This window comes from Microchirus variegatus (assembly GCF_963457635.1).
Source record: "Microchirus variegatus genome assembly, chromosome: 5".
NCBI classification, from domain to species: domain Eukaryota; kingdom Metazoa; phylum Chordata; class Actinopteri; order Pleuronectiformes; family Soleidae; genus Microchirus; species Microchirus variegatus.
Window position 1 is genome coordinate 24,560,031 of NC_139806.1, and position 20,280 is coordinate 24,580,310.

The following is a 20,280-nucleotide window of genomic DNA, read 5'->3' on the forward strand; positions in this document are numbered from 1 at the left end:
ACTGAGCTTATGGTCAATGATTAGACCAAGAAATGTATGTTCACATTCTCTCTCTATTGTGACCTTGGTAAGAATTATTCCAACTTGGTTTTTAACTTGGCAATTTGAGAATAAAGCATTTTTATAAACACATCCATCAATTATTTCTTTCTTAACTCAGTTACTAATCATGTAGTAGTACTACATATCTTTATTTATGTCGACGTGTGGCTTAGTTTTTAATTTGTATGATCTTTTGTATTGAATTGTAATGTCTTTGCTTTGTTAATAAAGTTATGAAGTAAAAAAAAAAAAAAAGCTGTTTCCAGTCGGACATATTAAAGAAAGCACACAGCTCTGGTCACGTGGTGTGCTGTGTGGTTCCACTGAGTCATAGCAGAGACGGTGAGTGAGACTTAAAATGTTTATTTCGGCGAGTTTAGTTGAATAAAAACACAACGGAGCGACATTATCTTCTAATGTGAACACGGGTGGAGGCGAGTGAATTCGAAATACTGAAATACTCGAGACCTCTCCTGTCATGCCTTCACCTCTCGTGCAATTCGCGAATACGGCTTAAATCTCAGCGGGGTTTACCGGTAGGTGGCGGTATTCCACTAACCTACGCAATAGTTGCAACCAAAAGAAGAGGAAGAAGAAGTCAAGCAGTTCACGAAGAAGTTTAGTGATGATGACGGAGTCACAGGTAAGTTTGTGAGCTTGTTTTTCTGTACTCTTTTTTTTTTTAATGTCCATATAGTTTGCAGATTTCTGGACGATATTGTTATATTATATACAGTACTGTGCATAATTCTTAGGCCACCATTAGAGTTGTAGCTTTCGCAATGCTGTAACGACATCATTATAATAAATTAAATAATCATAATAGGATAATTATTTCTATTTCAATTTACTGGAACACATCCAGAAAATATGTATGCAGTGTGTGTATATGTATATGTATATATATGTATATATGTATGTGCATATATGTACATATCATTTTTTTTGTTTATTCGAGCAAACATGCCATTCCTTAGCCACTTGAAACGGCATCAGCGTTTGTCAGTGAATATCAGCTAAAGTTAGTTTAATGGTTGCATAACTTGTTGTTTTGTTTGTCTGGCTTTCCTTAAGCTACACACCAGTGTTTTTAAGACGAACAGCCCACCACAGGTGACGAGGTGCACAGTGTGCTGTTCGCTCTTCCACTGCCCGCTTTGTCCCACAGACATATACAAGCCTCGGTGTCGGGCGAAAGTCCAGAAGCACTTCGAGTCACATATTAAAAATGCTCTTCATCATAAAGGTTAGTTCTATCAGCTTTCTGCCATTCCATTATCATTTGATTGTTTCCACTGCGCCTAAGTGACCTTACCAATGTTATACTCCTATTGTCTGCTTTGTCTCAAAAGGTAAGCCTGTAATGCTTTTGCCCTTTCTTAGATTTCTGCGTAACAAAATGCCACCAGGCCTGCAGGAGTGGTAATAATCTTGGCCACTTCCACTGCCCTTTCTGCTCTAAGACTGTCATAAGAAGACAGGATGCTATCAGGCATTTGGAGATCTGTCTGCAAGATCTCAACACTGATCAATTGTCTGTATTGGTGAGGATGTGTTACATTACTAAAATTCAGTATTCTCTAATTAGTAAGTTTGAGATGTATACAAGTTCATTGTGACTATTTCATTTTTTTTTTTACTAATTTCAAAGTTAAATGTGTTATTTGATCATCAGACAGTGGATCTGAGACATCCACAACAATAGAGGAAGTTGGAATTGAAAAAAAGAAGAAGAAATCTGACAAAAAGTTACAAAAATAAAAGCCCTACACTGTTCTTCACTGTGTCTTGTCATTATAAAAAGGGTTATGAGTAAAAGATTTAAAAACACAAAATAAAAAAATAAAAATTGATCCAACTCTGTAATAGAATGTAATATTTTATTATTGTAAATTTTTAAAAATACAATTTACTGATATTTCACGCACTAAACAACTAATGAAATAAAAAAAAATTAAACCTACCATTAAACTTAACCATCAGATGACTTCCCACGACTCTTATGTTACTTCCAATGATGTGGTTTTCTGATATAGATATTGAACAATTCATTTTTATTTTTGCACTATTAACTATTCATTTTTATGTTCTGTACGTTTTTTCCATTTTTTCGTCTGGTATATATATTTTTTTTTTTGCTATTTTGCATGATTACTTTTACCTTTTGGTTAAAAAACACAATTATTAACAAGACCGGACGCAAGCTTTTATTTTGAAAAGGGTTTTCCTTGGGGGCATGGGTTCACAGCACGAGATGTGAGGGCATGAGAGGAGAGGCTCCGGTCTGCTTCACTGTATTAGATTATTTATTAGCTGTAATAAAATACATCCTAAAAAATGAGTTGATAATGACCTGTATTACACACTTCAAACAGTTGTCATCCTAAATTTGATTTGTAATCTGATGTTTACTTACAAGAAACTGCATATAAATATTGAATGTAACACACTAGGCATGCACTATATCATTATATTGGCAGTTGTCGGCCTTAAAATGATACGCTGCTACCTCCTTTATTTCCACATTTATTTACTTATTAACTAATTATTTACCGAGTGTTTTCATGTGTATTTTGATCAACATTTAATTTAATATCATAAGTATTTGATATAACTCAATATCAGCACTGTAACAGCCTTCAAAACCAGGAGAAGACACCCTGAATACCATAATATGATGTTGTAATTTTTTTTTTTTTTTTCAGCTCACTGATTATATCTATTTATTTATTTCCAGGATAAAATGCCGAAGAAAAACAAAGCGAAGGCAGTAAAGAGAGAGTGTTGTGAAGATGAGCAGCTCCCTCCTAAACAGAGCAGGCTAGAACACACTGCGTCCCCACTGTGCTTCGACAGCCCACTCGGCTTGTTCGAGAGTCTCATCCAGCCAATGGGAGCCCAGCAATTCTTCCAGGAATACTGGGAGAAGAAACCTCTCCATCTGCAGAGATCTGATTCCGTCACAGCCGCCTACCACCAGTCTTTGTTCCAGCTGTGTGACCTGCAGAGCTTGTGTTCTCAGGGTCTGGAGTTCTACAGGGACGTCAACGTCGTTCGCTGCGTCAATGGCAAGAAAAAGGTTTTCAACAAGGACGGGCAGCTTAAAAGCAGCGTTCTCAAAAAGTTCTTGGCTGAGAGTAAGGCCACCATACAGTTCCACCAGCCACAGAGATTCAAGGTGAGCGTGATGCTAACTTATAGCAAATCTTTGTTGTTTGTTTGTTTGACTAAATTATGTTACTGCTGTGTTATATGTCACAGAGTCTCAGGAATAATGTTCATATAACAAACTGAACTCACCAACGACAACAGTACAGACAAAATATTTGCATTAAAACAATCTTTTGCAGACTGCAAATCATGTTTATGTTTTGAAATCATGTTTTGGCATGTGGCGCCACCTACCGCCGTCTACCAATCATTGCAGTCATTAGAGTCTCAGCTGCCAAGCAACCACGGGTTGCCAGTTAAGTCTGAAAACGAAACCTTACATATGGCACCTCTGTATTTTGAATTCGAATTAAGTAACTGTTTTTGGCCACATTCTTACATATGGCACCTTTAAATTCATGAAACGTGTTTCATCATTTAATTAAGAAGGTCAAGCCTCAGTTAGAGCTGCACAATAATTCAAAAACAATATACTGTATATCATGATGTCATTTTATTCACTTTTAATAAAACGTTTATATATGCGCAATGCAAACACACTTTGCAGCTCTGCCTCAAATGTGTGATATTAATGAATTAATTCTTGTTTTCTGTCCAATAAGAAGTTAACTGTTGTCTGTACTAAGGAGTAAAACTCAAATTTCAATTATGTGACATTTCTAATGATAATCATTGCAATATTTTTATAGTGATCCTATTTTTTGGCAACATCATTCATTCTTGAGCTCCGTTCAGATTTAAAACATGATGGATCATTACCACAGGATTTACCATCAAGATATTAACTTGCACAGTAATACAATTCATATCCTAAAGATGTGAATTGTTTCCAATGAAGTTTTACTATCATAATTGTGTTTTGACTCATGTCGATTTTTTTCCCCCAGGATGAATTATGGAGGATCCAGGAGAAGCTGGAGAGTTTCTTTGGCACCTTGGTCGGCTCAAACATCTACATCACACCACAACAGTCTCAGGGACTTCCACCTCACTATGATGACGTCGAGGTACAATTGTAAATCCTTGATTGTCCATATAAATATAGTATCTTGGTATTGGGAACCTCCCTCTACTTGACAGTATACAATCGCAATTTCTATGTATGATCCATAAGGTTATTTCTTATTTCAGAGGGATTCCTTAATTGTAAAGTACCTAGATGAGAGAGTGTTACTTCTTTATCGCCACACTTCTCACCTCACAGAGTCATTCATGTGGACATTCATTCTCTTTGCCCAGGTATTTATTCTGCAGCTGGAGGGAGAGAAACGCTGGCTACTCTACAATCCCACTGTCCCACTGGCAGGAGAGTATAGTTTGGAATCAGAGGAGAGGATGGGCAGCCCGACCCATGATATTATACTAAAGGTACAGACTTATTCCATTCATCCTGTGCTAAATCTATTTTGTAGTTATTGTAACCACTGTTAACAATGATGATGATATGATAGAGACAACCTTTAACCTCTGTAAACCACAAGATTCTCAGCTTTCTCAGGCAACTCATAGGGCGCCCGATATAACAAGACGTCACTGAACTCAAAGCGGCAGCGTGCAACTTTTAAAATGTAAACAAATGTCCATCCATTGATGATGTGATCGTTCTCTTCACAGGCTGGAGATGTTCTTTACTTTCCCAGAGGAACCATCCATCAAGCCAGCACTCCAGCAGGGGTGGACCACTCCACCCACTTAACACTCAGCACCTACCAGAGAATGTAAGGGAGCGTCTACTGAGCAGAACATGAGCATAATATTGACTCCTGAGGCACAGTGATTATAGTTTAGTATGTGTAAATCAGACAATAGTTTTCAGGTTGCACTTTTAGTTTCTGTGTGTAGTAGACGTGAAACATGCTGTTATGTCCTGTGTAGGCAGTTGTATTATTGAGATAGAAGCAAATCTGTTCCATCACAGGAATAAGAAATAATAATAAAGGAGGCTGAACTGTCCTCTCTTTCTGAGATTGTTAGGTTTACTACTGTAGCAGTAAATAAGATTAGATTAGACTTTATTGAACCCACACAGTAGCAGCAGCAGCAAAAGGACAGAGCTCAAAAAAGAATAAAATAGAACACAACTGTAGTGCAAGTATGAATTAACTATAATATGCAAAAGTAAAAAAAAAATAAAAAAAATACAATAAATCCTTTGAATATTGAAAATAATAATCAACGGCTATAAATGTATACTTAAATTCTCTATTTAATTTGAAGACATTTCTGTAAACAATAAAAAAAATGCCTGAAACCGATTTGAATTAAGATTAATTGAACAAATAATACATACCTTTACTGTAAAGCTCAGTTCAATTGAATGTAACACAGCTTATTATACAATTAGTGCATTTGTTTAAGTGATTGATTTTAAAGTGAAACTCTGTCTCTCACCTCAGGTCATGGGGAGATTTGCTGCTGGACATATTTCCCAACATGCTCTATGACAGCAGCAGGACCGATGTCAGCCTGAGAGAGGGCATGCCCAGGGGACACTTACTGGTAATACTGTGTAACCTGACGTCGCTCAACTGTATGCAGACAGAATATGCCTCTATCATCCAGCCTTAAACATATTACAGTCCTTTGGATGCAGTTTTCTGTCCGCATTGCACTTCAGAACTAGGTTGAGAGAGCTGGTGTTTGGGCCATATCCACATTTGAATACAGTGAAATCTATACCAAAAACAATACCATGATTTAAAGAAATAAATACATATCAGAGGCAGTGCCTGAATAAATAAAATTAACAAATACAATAAGGATGCAACATATACTTATTTATTTAAAGGACATTTGACATCACCCTGAGAACATTTACTGTATATTTTAACAGTCTACAGACCGTTCACCCTCTCTACGCCTGATGTTGATGGAAGCTGCTGCTGTATAAGTACATTTAAACTTTATCTTCAGATATGAGCGTTCACACTGGCTGCGTCTCCCCCCCCCCAACTGTTTGTGTGTAGAGCAGTGGTGAAGGCCAGGACACCAGCAAACATCTGGCCGCGTGCCTCAGATCTCTGGCTGATGAACTGGAGAGAGGGAATCTGGACATGCGCTCCACTCACATGAAGAGAGACTTCATTATGAACAGACTGCCACCGTACAACCAGCAGGAGCTCGTACCATGTGAGCTTAATTGTGCCATTAAACCAATAGGGACTGTAATGATGTATTCAAATACATATATAGAACTTAAATATGGAGCTATAACAGCTTCCACACTTCTGTCTCTATGTGAATTTGTGTCCATTCAATCTGTGTTTCTGTGTGTGTCACAGCTGGGATGATTCCTACCTTAGAGGATAATGTGCGTTTGAGATTTAAGGACCACATGGTGGTAACAGTGGAGTCCAGCCAAGAGAGAGCCGTAAGTCAATGCAAGCTTTTATGTTTAAACAGGAAATAATCGCCTGCTTTATAAGTGGTATAGTTAAATGAAACATCCACTTTGTGTTTTTCTAACCCTCTCTTTCTGACAGATGAGAAGTGATGCTATTGTTATTCCATTAAAAAAATAATGTGACATATAAGGATATACAGCAGTTTGAGTTGACCAAAGTGCTGTACAGAAATACATAAAACAGACCGGATACAAAAGAAAATGAAATATAAAAACATTAAAAACAGAATATAAAACCTATATGACGTAGCAGCTCAGAAAATACAGATTTAAGTGGGTCAAATGTAAAGTTTAGCTGGTGCTTAAATAAATACATCCTATCAACAGTATAAAACATGTATATGACAGACCACATGCATTCATTTATCAGGCTCCGTATACACAGAGAGGCTCTTTAATGACGTCTGTTGGAGCAGAAGAAGATGGCGCAGGTTCTTCCACATCCTCAGTGTTTGTATCTTGACCAACAGAAAACACAGAAGTCATTGACGTGTGTGTGTGTGTTTTCTTTTTTCAGGATGAAGCCACCGAACTGATAGTCTTTGTCTTGCACTCTCTGAAAAACCAGAGGAGGAGTCACATGATGAGTGGAATTTCTGATGAAGATGAGGAGCAGGACAGCTCGGCGGTAAGATGTTTGAGCTTCTGTAAAGCTGTGTTGACCTTCTTTTTCAACTTAAATCAGGTTTCTAGGATTTTCAAACAAAACAAAACAAGACATTACTGTACCATAGTACCACATACACTTAACACCTCCCCCTTCTTCTTCTTCTCTATATCTTGAAAGTTCAGTATTTTAAAGGATTTTCTTCAACTGTATAAAAGCTCTTCCCTCCACGACCTTCATGTGGAGGATACAACTTGGGTGGCACACATGTCAAGGTCATGGTGGCCTCAAAAATATGGCTCTGTGGCTTCTTGAACATTTTAAAGGTTAATGTGGGGGGGAAAGTGGCATGTAAGCACTGTGCAGTAATTATAGTTGTGTGTGTTTTGTTTTGTTTTTTCTGTAGGGCCTTAAGTTCCCTCTGTCCCACCTCCCGGCCCTTCGACAGCTCCAGCGGGCAGAGCAGCAGGCTGTGGCTGAACTCCTGCTGCCCACAAAGGAGGCTAAACTCAGCCTGGTCATCGCTCTGTGGAGTGAGAGCCTGCTTGACGTCGTTTAACTCTCACCACCGTGTCAACATTTCGCTGAAGTGACGTCTAAGATCATCACATGTGGATTTTTACAAACGCTTCTGAATAAACTGCATAGTGAGGAAATTTTACATATTCTGTCACAGTGGAAAAAAAAGCATTTGTCGATTATCAGGACAAAAAACTGTTGTTCTATCAAAGATAAGACCACATATGTGTCCATATGGCAGAAATGGAGTATAAAATGATTATACACATGGTTTTCTTGTTTATTTTTTGAGTGTACAATCATCTTTATGTGTGATAAATGGTGTAATTACACCACAATGAGCCTTTTACATGTATATTTACATCAGAAGCAAGTCTTCTCCATTGAGACTACTCTTTGGAAGACTACCATTGGTTCTCTGGCGGTGCAACATGCAGCTTCAACAAATGATGTTTCTATTATATACACTGTTGCTGTAGACCTTAGGACAAGGACTATACATCAACCAAATGTCCAAGCCAACCCAAAGTTGGAAACAATAGTCCATAGATTTGTTGTTTGTGTTTATAGTATGTGCAGAATATAGTCTGTTGATAAACTAGTCGTTTTTAAGCAATTACTTTGCTAAAAGTAGGTTCTGAATTAATTATGTGGATTCAAGCTGTTTCTTAAGGAGAAAAGCCCTAGTAAATTGCATTTGCTCATTTTCCAGAGTTCATGTCGAATGTTTCAATGTGTGAAAGCGTTTGAGATATTTTTTCATTTTCCCTGACAAAATCTTTTTTTTGTTGTTGTACACACTTCAATGCGTTAGGGGGCGGTAATGCGCTTTCACTCTGGTTGACAAACCCTGTAAAACGGATGGGAAAAAGAAGAGCCGGAACGAAGGCGTGACGGCAGCTAACACGCCCGGACAGATTTGTTAACGCACTAACGGATGGATGTTTTCAACTGTGACAAGAAAACCGAGGTTTATTTCTCTTCATTTAGGTTTCACTACGCAGTAATGTTCTTTTGTACCGTTTTTTCCTGCTCATTGAAGACCTTTTCTAGTCGCTACGACTGGAACTAATCGTTTGAAATTTTGTTTTTAGTTTCATTAATTATATTCCGTTTTAACGCGGCGAAGTTAATACCGTAAATAAATAAATGATAGGTGTATTTTTATGTTTTCACAGCATCTGTGTGGACCTACTTTATGTCCATTGGTTGAGGAGTAGGAGGAGGGCGCTGTCGTGGTGCAGAAAGTCCCCAACAAAGCCTGCACACATCCCTGATATCAACCCATGAAAGGTACGGGAGCCGTATTAATCATTTATTACATGAATATATTTAGCGAGTATATCAATCAAGTGTTCTGTGGGAGCACTGAGCTTTGGTTGTTTGCTGCTGGAGTTTTACATGATTTTGCATCTGCTATCGTATAACTGCCTCCTTTCTATTTAACCATACAAAAAACTGAGGGATTGAGAATAAATATCGAGTTGTTATTGATGCTTTTTGATTGAAATTGCAATATGATTCACGATTCACCCGTTCTCATTTGGATATGTGAAATGTTGACTGTGTGATATATTTGTGCAGATCTGTGAGAAACAAATATGTTTTCAGTCTGTATAATATGATGTGTGTAGGACAGGACATCCTGGTCACATGACAGTGGTGCACATACATGTACAGGCCATCTGTGCTTAGTGATTGATTATTATTATTATTTGATTGATTTAGGAAACTATCAGAGTATCTGATTGGCCCAACCTTGTCAAAAAACTGTAATAACCTGAAGTTACATTTTAATTGAGCCTGACTATTAAGATATCATCTGTTTTATAACCTTATATGTTATAAAAATCAACTAATGCTCTCTTTCTTGTAGTCCATGTTGTCTTCTCTGTCCACGATGATGTCACATGGTTTCAAGAGCAGTAAACAGGACTTTAACTTTGGACCATGGAAAGTGACTGCTGCCAAAAACCACATCATGAAATCCAAAGACATTGAACGGTGAGATGTTTCTCTTATGTAAGTCTCTGTAATTGTCATTTTCAGTTGCTCTTCACTAAAAATGCGGACAGAAAATGCAGTGTGCGGGTAGTGGGCTGTGTTGGCATTAGAAAACCAGCCATTTCCTGTTTGTAATTCCAGGTTAGCAGAGGAGATGAACATGCCCTGCCTTCCCGAGATGCTTTTTGGCGATAACATCCTGCGCATCCAACACACGGATGGTTACGGCATCGAATTCAACGCCATTGATGCCCTGAAGAGAGTCAACAACATGGAGGATGCTGTGAAGGTGGCGTGTGCCCAGGAGTGGCAGGAGAGCAGGCAAGATAAGCATAACAGTGTTGTTCCAAAGATACAGTATTTGCTAGAAGATTGTTAGGCATTTGAGACGTGCAAAATCCACAGATGTGGCAGAGTGTTTAAATTCAGAGAGCTGTGCTTGTCCAGTAATATATGATACTTGAATCAGCTCTCTCGTCCTATTAAAGTAGTAAGTAATTGACCTAAAGGCCCAGTGCATGACTGGGTTACATTACTTAAGGAGAATGTGTACTGTACTGATACTGTATAACAGAACATTACTCTTGTACTCTTTCTTTTTTAACTATTTTTACTAACAGCAAGTAGCAAATCCAGTGTATATGCAATTGAGTAAATACATACTCCGGCGACCTTGAGTGTCTTGAAAGGCGCCTTTAAATATAATGCATTATTATTATTATTATTATTATTATTATAAGATAATAAAATATGGTACTTCTGAAGTGTGACTCGGTTTGTTAACGTGAATCTGTGCGATCTTGTTCCAGAGCTGATTGTGAACACTCCAAAGAGGTGGCGAAGCCTTATGACTGGACATACACCACTGACTACAAAGGCACACTGATAGGCGAAGGTATGCAGATAAAGGTGAGCACCCGTCGTCCTGTCCATGATGAAAAGTCTCAGAAATGTAGAGTGAGGATTTGTGAGCAGCTCTTCTTCTTGTCTGCAGGCGTCGGAGACGATGGAGCGCATCGACATGGAGAAGCTGAAGGCTCGGGAGCAGATCATGTTCTTTGATGACGTGCTGCTGTTTGAGGACGAGCTGCACGACCACGGAGTTTCCATGATCAGTGTCAAAATTGTAAGTGGTGTCTTTAAACATTTTCAAACAGCTGATACATTTGATTCAAATGAAGACAAATGTACATGCAAAGCTAGAAAAGATGGCATCATACAGTTAAACTATGGCTGAAAACACTAACAAACACCCACTAAAACGTTCAGAAGTTAACATGATGTGATGCTTCTCACCTTATCTGATCTTGCAATAATGAAAATACATGCTCTGCCAACAACAATTGCTGCTGCTGTTCCTTTCACCGTGCAGCTCCCGATCACGGTGTTCCATTCACACAATTTCAAAAAGTGATAACACATCGATGTGTCTCTCGTGGTTTCTGCAGAGAGTGATGCCCACCAGTTTCTTCCTGTTGCTTCGCTTCTTCCTACGAGTGGACGGAGTTCTGATTAGAATAAATGACACGCGGCTGTATCATGAGGCAAGTCTTAGAAATCGAATGTGGCCATGTTATACACAACACACTCTGCGTCTGTATGGTAATGAATTACTGTATGTTCCTGTTTTCATTTACAGGCTGGAAAGAATTACATGCTACGGGAGTTCAGCACAAGAGAAAGCAAAATATCCGAATTGAAGGTGAGATCTCTATTAATAACAAGCTACATGTGTCAGGAATCCTTAAAGCACTCATGAGAGCACTGCTTACAGTACCACCAAATGTTTTTGACTGTGGTAACCACTAACATCAAATAATCGAAACTACTTTCAAGTTGGTCTGGTCGATTATTTTATTCTCTCCTCATTTTTCAAATGTCATTCCTTCCATTTCTTACTTTTTGCTGCACAAATAGTCTGATGGGAAGTTTCTCTCTCTTACAGAGTGTTCCTGCTGCACTGTACACTGATCCGAATGAGATCGCTCAGCATTTGGCCCTGAAGCTGACCATGTGTGAGAAGCTGGGTTTTCCGGAGACGCAGCATCAGAAGTCATTTCATGAAGTCCTCTAGTGACCACATTAAGGTGTTCCAGTAATCTGCGAGTAACATAAAACAAAAAATTGTCTGAATTGAAGCTCTGAAATTTGGCTTTTTACACTTCGTCAGCACGAACCTTAATTATTTACCCTCAGTTTAATATTTGGTCAAGCATCATGATTTCTTAGTATATGAACAGTTTCCTCTGTTCATATAAGTTGTGGCTTGTTTCCATACTCGTAATATTAATGTATTGCTAACATGTTTTTTTTTTAAAGTTACACTAAATAGCAGCAAAGTCAAAGTAAACTGAAATGTCTGTAAATACAGCTACTGTATTTTCTACAGTGAATTCTCAAACAACTTCAGAACGTGTGAATATAACAACCCTGATGCTGAATAAACTTTTGTGTAAATATCGCTATTTTGATCTGTATGTGTTGTTTTCTTAAGCGAAATATCTCAAAGACTGTTTACCTAACTGTTTGCCATCTCCCGCCTGTGTTGAACATAAAGGAAGCATATTTAAATTCAACACTATGTCAGCCATCACGGGGTGAACTACTGTAACAATGGAAGTCCAGTCTTACAAGAAGAAGTAAGCACTATGTGATCATGGCAAAGTTATGATTGTAAATATTAAAAGAGAAAAAAATGTTTTCTGTGTTATTTCATCACCATTCAGTGGATGTGAGATGCACGTCTCATTCCCACAACAACAGAGGAAGTTGAGATTGAAAAAACACTGCTCTTTACTGTGTTATGAGTAAAAGAGCTGAAGAAATAAAATGGATTATCATCATAATTATTTTTAAATTCAAAATAATGTATTCTTCATTTGACCAAGTGGCAAAAAAATGGGTGAGGTAAGGTAATGTTTTAAAAAGAGAAACACAAAAAACTACATATTTGTCTGTTTTGCATCAGGTATGGCGATCGTGGCGAGTGGGTGACACGCCCCTTACCGGCACCTGTAGTGCAGCCGCCGCTAATGAGGGGCGGGTTAAATACCCCCAGTTAGTCAGTCTCTCTCGTTCCTCTCCCGAAGCGAGTGCTGCCGGCGTGCAGCTCCGCCGAGCCGCAGTATCCCGGTGTCTGTGTGCGTTCTGCAGGTATGTAGCACAGTCTCATGACGTGAAGAAGTAATAAGATGCTGCTGCTGACAATCCTCTGTTGTAGGTTGGCGCGTTGGGCCGAGATGGTGTGTGTATGTGTCCCTGTCTGGTTAGCTGCTAGCGGCTACAAGCACTGATGCGTTCAGGACACAGGTAACCTAAATATAAGCTAAATGCTATTTTGTCTGCTAGTGTTAACACTAACCGTTGCCTTTGTTTCTTTTTTAAACTAGTCTGGCGTTGGGCTGATGTTTTCCCTGCCTTGCCTCTAACTTCTTTATTTTAGCCTAGCTCTGTTTAGTTAGCTGGACTGTAAACAATCGCGCTGCTCTCGTTTGTACAGACGCTATTTTAAGTTTACGAGAGTTCAATCGCTCCAATCAGACCGTGAGTCGTCAGTGGGGGTTAAGTTATTGCTGTGGGTCTAGTGGAGGAACTGCTGAAGTTAGACATTTTGCATGGTTTCTTTTTGCATTTCTTTTGTTTGAAGTTGATTTGTAAATGGATATTTTGTGTGTGATTTGAGTGCAGTGAGCTGGGGTAGTCTGCCCCTTCTCTTCCTAACTGAACCACTGCAGATTGGTGTAGGTGTAACACCATGTGTTGGAGATTAAAGAAAAGTATATACATGTTAGAGAGAACTTGATAAGTGAAATTGTTTTATTGTGAAAAATAAAGATGGTAATAAATTGTAATACATCATACCTGTATTTATTCGTGTATGGACCTGTGCATGGGTATACGCAAATGAATACTGGCATGATGTATTACAATTTAACAATCTTTATTTCTCACGATAAAACAATTTCACTTATCAAGTTTTTCTCTAAAACATTTATAGTTTTCTTTAATCTCAACACATGGTGTTCCACCTACACCAATCTGCAGTGGTTCATTTAGGCAGAGAAAAGGGGCAGACTACCCCAGCAAGCTCTGGCAGAGGTCACTGCACTCAAATTGGACACAAATGAATATTTACAAATCGACTGCAAGTTCAACATGAAAGAAAAGCAAAAAGAAACCACGAAATATGTGTAACTTTAGCAGGTCCTCCACTATAACCACTGCAACAACTTTCTCTCTACCCCCACTGACGACTCATGGTCCGATTGGAGCGGACCACGACTGAACTCTAGTAAACTTGAAATGGAATCTATTAGAGTGACTGTTTGCAGTCCAGCTTAACAGAGCAAGGCTAAAAGAAAGAAGTTGGAGGCAAGGCAGGGCAAACATCAGCCCAACACCAGAGGAGCTTTAAATGGAAACCAAGTCAACTGTTCGTGACATCACTTAAATACATGAGCAGACACGGTAGCATTTAGCTTATAGTACTGTTTACCTGTGTCCTGCATGCCTTGGTGCTTGTAGGAGCTAACTGGACAGGGACAAGCACACACCATCTCAGCCCAAAGTGTAAACAGAATCAACAGCATGTTAGTGCCTCTTCAGTCTTCACATCATGAGACGGAGCTACTTATGGAGGTGGATTTGTCTTTATTGTTCAATCAAAAATTATATTTTCAATAAAAAACCTTCACAATCAAAGAAAAAAATGCATACGTTTATACAGTACATCATGTGAACATAACCAGAAGGTTGAGTGGGTGACAGTGCAGGGTGGTTCATATACCTCCCCAGTCAGTTAGTCTCTTTCCTCTGCAGAAGCAAGTGCTGCCAAGCTGTAGTATCTGTGCCTGCAGGTATGTAGAGTAGTCCCATGACATTAAGAGGTAATAAGATGCTGTGCTGACAATCCTGTTGTCACGTTGGGCTGAGATGGTGTGTATCCCTGTCCAATTAGCTGCTACAAGCACTGATGCGTTCAGGACACAGGTAACCAGCACTATAAGCTAAACACTATTGTGTTTAGATGTTGCCAGTTGACTTTATCTTTTTGAAGCTCGTCTGGCTGACATTTGCCCTGCCCTGCCTCCAACTTCTTTATTTTAGCCTAGCTCCGTTTAGTCAGCTGGACTGTAAACTGTCGCGCTGCTCTCGTACAGACACCATTTTAAATTTACGAGAGTTCAATCGTGGTACACTACGATCAGACCACATGTCAAGTGGGGGGTGGAGGGAAAGTTATTGCAGTGGTTGTAGTGGAGGGCCTGCCAAAGTTATAAGTGTTGCATGGTCTTTGTTTTTCTTTCGTTTTGAGTTTATAGTCGATTTGTAAATAAATTGTTTTGTGTCTGATTCGAGTGCAGTGACCTCTGCCAGAGCTAGCTGGGGTAGTCTGCTCCTTTTACTTCCTAACTGAACCACTGCAGATTGGTGGAGGTGGAACACGGTATGCTTGTTTGAGATTAAAGAAAACTATATACATGTTTAAGAGATAACGTGATAAGTGAAATTGTTTTATCAGGAGAAATAAAGATTGTTAAATTGTGGACCTGTATTACAATTTAACTATCTTATTTCTCACAATAAAACAGTTTCACTTATCAAGTTACCTCTAAAACATTTATATAGTTTTCTTTAATCTCCAACACAGTGTTCCACCTACACCAATCTGCAGTGGTTCAGTTAAGAAGCAAAAAGAGGCAGACTAACCCAGCTCACTGCACTCAAATGAAACACAAAATATTTATTTACAAATCAACTGCAAACGAAAGAAATGCAGAAAGAAACCATGCAACAGGTCTAACTTTGGCAGATCCTCCACTATAACCACTGTATGAACTTTCCCTCCACCCCCCACTGACGACTCACGGTCTGATTGGAGCGATTGAACTCTAGTAAACTTAAAATAGCGTCTGTACAAACGACAGCAGCGCGACTGTTCACAGTCCAGCTAACTAAACAGAGCTAGGCTTAAGTAAAGAAGTTAGAGGCAAGGCAGGGAAAACATCAGCCCAACGCCAGACAAGCTATAAAAATAAAGTCAACTGTTTAGCCACAATAGTATTGGCTAATAGTACTAGTTACCTGTGTCCTGAACGCATCAGTGCTTGTAGCTGTTAGCAGCTAACCGGACAGGGACACATACACACACCATCTCGGCCCAACGCGCCAACCTACAACAGAGGATTGTCAGCAGCAGCATCTTATTACTTCTTCACGTCATGAGACTGTGCTACATACCTGCAGAACGCACACAGACACCGGGATACTGCGGCTCGGCGGAGCTGCACGCCGGCAGCACTCGCTTCGGCAGAGGAACGAGAGAGACTGACTAACTGGGGGTATTTAACCCGCCCCTCATTAGCGGCGGCTGCACTACAGGTGCCGGTAAGGGGCGTGTCACCCACTCGCCACGATCGCCATACCTGATGCAAAACAGACAAATAAAAGGACACTAGAGAACTGAAATGCATAGTCAAGATAAACCATCCGTCAAAATGCAGCAAAGGAAAAATATCAATTTATTTTCACAACATTTATTGTTGAAAGAGCTAAAATAGGATAATTTAGGCAGCTTTTATAAGGTGAGGGGGGAGTACGTCCAGTAGGTGGCAGCATTTCCTATAGGTGGAGGTTTTTTTTCTCTCTCTGTTTTAAATAACAATTTCAGCTGCCATTAGTTTTATTATTTGTCCAGCGAAGACATGAATGTTGATTAATTACAGGTGGAGCTGCTCCTGCACAAAGACACACTGATTTAAAGGTCTTTGTGTACTTTCTGTGACTTGGTACATTCCACTCCTCCCCTCTGTTTCGACCTATTTGGAATGATCCACTTCTACTTAGATTCATCCACCTGGGAACATGACGAGGATGGGGAGTAACGGGGACCAACATGTGGTAACTGCTGCTTAAAAGACGATCCACACATTTCTTATTTGTTCTGTTGACGCTCTGTTTACACCTGCTGTTAATATCCGACCTGAGTGATCTGATCACAGGTGTTCAGATTACACCTGCTAATGTGACGTCACTGCTCCACAGTAAACACACGGTCAACGTGTAACCATGTGTGTGGTCAATGCGATAGTATTTCGTCACAACTGTCCAAATATGAACTTTGCTAGTATAGTATGTCATTAAAAAATGTATCACTCTAAAATGTCAAAAATGTCAAACAGTTACCAAACAAAGTATGCAAACAAAAACTGTCCAAAATGTCCTAGCATGTCAACAAAAAATGTCAATATACAATTGAAACTGTTAAGAATTGGTATCTCTGGTATGTCTGGCCAGTAGGGGGCTGGTTAAGTAAAAAAAAAAAAACAGTTCAGGAGCAGTGGTTTAGTTGAATTTCAAAATAAAAGTGTCAGTGTTGCTATGGACCAATATATAGTTCACACTAAAAAACTTGTAATGTGTTTTAGTCACATTTCTTCACTCATTTACTGCACTGACCACATTTGAACACTTTAAACAGGATAATACTTTGTCTCATCATGTCCCATGACTGAATACCTACAAACCAGCTGCTGTTAAAGGCACAGTTCATGTGTTTTGACGCATGGTTGAATGAGGTCATTATCTTCAGAATTTAGCGCAATAATAATAAGAAAAAGGGTTAGGGTTAAAAACAATCCATGACTTTACAGTGAAGACTAAATAGACACATGACACACATCTGACAATGGCAGCAAAAATATTGAGATTTCAGAAATGTTTTCAGGATTTGTAAAGATTTTTTGTGTTATTTTTTAATGCTAATCCACACAAAAAAATTACGTTAACTTGTAACATCAGTTAAAAATATAAAAGTTAAAAAAAATGAATACTTATCAAAAGCGATATAATAATTGCTATATTTCACTGTATTTGTTTTTCCCACCACCACGTCTAATAATCCACTCAAACAGCGTCACATCCTGTGTGCAACCATAGCAACGTAAAGTTGCACTATTGTATGGACGCAGGTTTGTCGCCGCTTTCACGTTAGACACTGGAGACGCATCGGAGAGTTGCATTTACACTTCTGTAAAATGTTGTCACAATGCGTCTCTGACCACATCCGTAGTGGTTTGGCAAATCGGATAACAATCTGAACTTGCTCATTTACACCTGTACTTGCAAACGGCCATGTGCTATACCATTACAATCCCATCACAGCTGCAGCTTGAGTCCGTTTTCATGCACTTTCTCATTGTTGTTGTGTTTTCTTAATGTTGAAGTGTCTGTCACTCCAGGGCCACCATACATTTGACATTATGACGTAGCATATTAAACTGGAATTTAAAAAAAAGTGTTATTGTTATGAAATACTTTAAGCTTGTTCTCCCCCCCCCCCCCCCCCCCCAGCTCTCACCATCATCACCATCATCACCATGTGTCCATGTGTCTAACAAAAAAGCAGCTGGAACAACCTGGAAGAAAAAAAAGGTTTCTCCTCCATTTATTCTCCACTTTTAAAAGGCCTTTGTGTACTTTCCGTGACTTGTTACAGTCCATTCCTCCCCTCTGTGTCCATCTATTTGGAATGTTACACTTCCCTGTCGGAGGCAAAAAAGTCATAGGTTAGTACGTTTGACTAAGAAGTCATACTATACTATGACTTGTTGGTCACATTTTGGACGACACGCTATAGTATGACTTTTTGGTCATACTACTCTTCAAGTCGTCCTCTATTTACTGACATATGGCCAAGATTGAAAAAACCCACTCATCATCTGGGCCAATATTGAGTCTGCTCTCCTCTCTCTAGGGAACTGGCTCAGGAGGTGCTGCTCTGACACAGACTCTCTAAACTCGTCCACGGGTCGAAAAGCAGACACAGAACACACCCGTTCTCCCGGTGAGGAGCTGCTGCTGTTCAGCCAAAATCCAGAGCTTCCTGCGTCCATTCACACCAGCAGCAGCAGCAGCCTCAGGGACTCCCTCCCACTCCAGCCACCACACCCTCAGGCCTGCCCTCCACCTCGCCCTCCCCAGGCCTTAGAGCATCACTCATTTGCACATAGGCTCTCCTGACCTCACCAGCATCATCCCAGAGTCCCAAATCGCCATCTTCTCACAGGAGAACGTCATTACCTCTCAGACGGGGAAAGGGCACGTACAACGGCCTACAGCTGCCTGCCAGCATGCTGCCCAACGTAGGCCATTTCCCTGTCTCTGACCTCCCAGGAGTCTAGCGACGGAGAGAAAAAGCGCTCCTCTAAACTGAAAAGCTTGTTTAAAAAGAAAAACTAGTGAGAGAGAGTTGTTTTAGCCAGAATACTAATACAGTGGACATCACTGTAAAGCTAAAACATTTAATTTTCTCTCTTTGTTTTGGTCAAAGATGGAATGGAGCTCAGACTGGATGCCTTTAAACACTCCAGACTGTTCGCCTTATTTTTCAATAATACCTTTTTTTTGAGTTCACTCATAGGGCCTCACAGGGAAACCTTCAAAGACCGAACAGTCGTCAGACAGACCAAAAAATCCCTCTGTCTTATTTTTATGTAATTTTGTGTTTGAACCAAAAATCCACTTTAGACCTTTACACATCGTGGCTTTTAGGCATAGTTAAAGGCTTAGTACCTAAATTGTCCTAAATGTAGTGAGTCATGTTTGCTGTCCTTTTTCAAAGTCCTTTTTTAAATCGTACTTTACAGTCCAACGACGACACACTTACTTCGCCTTCAGTATATTCATCTTTGCACATTGCGAAGTGTTTGAAGTCCTTAAATCATGTATTTGATTAATATGTTTTAGGGAAAAAAAGAAGAAGAAATCTGGCTTCAAGTTTGTTGCACTACTGCCTCCTGGTTTGAGATATTAAATAATGGTATAAAGATGAGAGGAACTCATGGGCAGCAGCAGTGAAAATGCAGCATATAATGTCAGAGCACACTTTTAGCAACGTTGCAGCAGAAGATGAGGACCTTGTGTCTCTCTGTGAGCTAAAATTGTTGAATTTCTCTGTGGACTTTGGTGCAGGACAGTGACTTAAATTCTTAGCCCTAAAATGATATCTAACAGCAAGATGAAGTACCAAACATATACTTTGGATATCATAGACTTAAGCGGGCTTTGATTTTATAATGTGAGCCTTTCATTAAAGGTCCATTGTGCAAGAATTAGGATGATTCACTGGCAGAAAATTGAAATATACAACCCATTACTTTGGCTGTGTTACTTTTAAAATAAAATAAAATAAATGTTTGATTTTTGTAGACTTAGAATAGGCCGCAAGTAAAAAAAAAAAATGATTACGGAGAAAGACAACATACTTTTTGAAAAATGACTGGAGGAAAGTAATCTGCTGTTTCACCACCAGATGGCACTCACTCTCATAATAATAAGACATCAAATGTGAAGCTGATGATGATGATGATGTCACTGTTTGTGTGTCTGAACAATGATTTAAAGCCCTTTATTATTATTATTGTTATTATTATTATTACTATCATTATTATTATTAAAAACACTGTGGACACACACACAGTGTTTAGAGCTGAAAAGTGTAACATGGCAACGTATTTTGTTTCAATCGTACAAC

General features: G+C 39.3%; 2 protein-coding genes across 3 annotated transcripts; both read left to right on the forward strand.

The window, feature by feature from the left end:
- The first annotated feature begins 329 nt into the window (after positions 1-329).
- On the forward strand, positions 330-7,955 carry riox2 (ribosomal oxygenase 2). 2 transcript variants are annotated; one of them, XM_083890536.1, is made up of 12 exons: positions 395-685; positions 1,117-1,288; positions 1,426-1,586; positions 2,780-3,220; positions 4,101-4,220; positions 4,453-4,581; positions 4,828-4,931; positions 5,610-5,712; positions 6,180-6,342; positions 6,495-6,583; positions 7,134-7,244; positions 7,630-7,955. In XM_083890536.1, the coding sequence occupies exons 1-12, from the start codon at positions 668-670 to the stop codon at positions 7,780-7,782; spliced, it is 1,764 nt and encodes a 587-aa protein (XP_083746662.1). In that variant the 5' UTR covers positions 395-667; the 3' UTR covers positions 7,783-7,955. The 2 variants fall into 2 exon arrangements, with proteins under 2 accessions (XP_083746663.1, XP_083746662.1); XM_083890537.1 differs by lacking the exons at positions 395-685; positions 1,117-1,288; positions 1,426-1,586 and adding an exon at positions 330-384.
- Positions 7,956-8,661: 706 nt separating this feature from the next.
- On the forward strand, positions 8,662-12,202 carry tiprl (TIP41, TOR signaling pathway regulator-like). Its single transcript, XM_083889970.1, has 9 exons — positions 8,662-8,712; positions 8,921-9,035; positions 9,619-9,746; positions 9,888-10,067; positions 10,556-10,655; positions 10,741-10,872; positions 11,195-11,290; positions 11,386-11,448; positions 11,692-12,202. Exons 3-9 carry the CDS (start codon positions 9,622-9,624, stop codon positions 11,818-11,820), a joined length of 825 nt encoding a protein of 274 aa, XP_083746096.1. The 5' UTR covers positions 8,662-8,712; positions 8,921-9,035; positions 9,619-9,621; the 3' UTR covers positions 11,821-12,202.
- Positions 12,203-20,280: the final 8,078 nt, after the last annotated feature.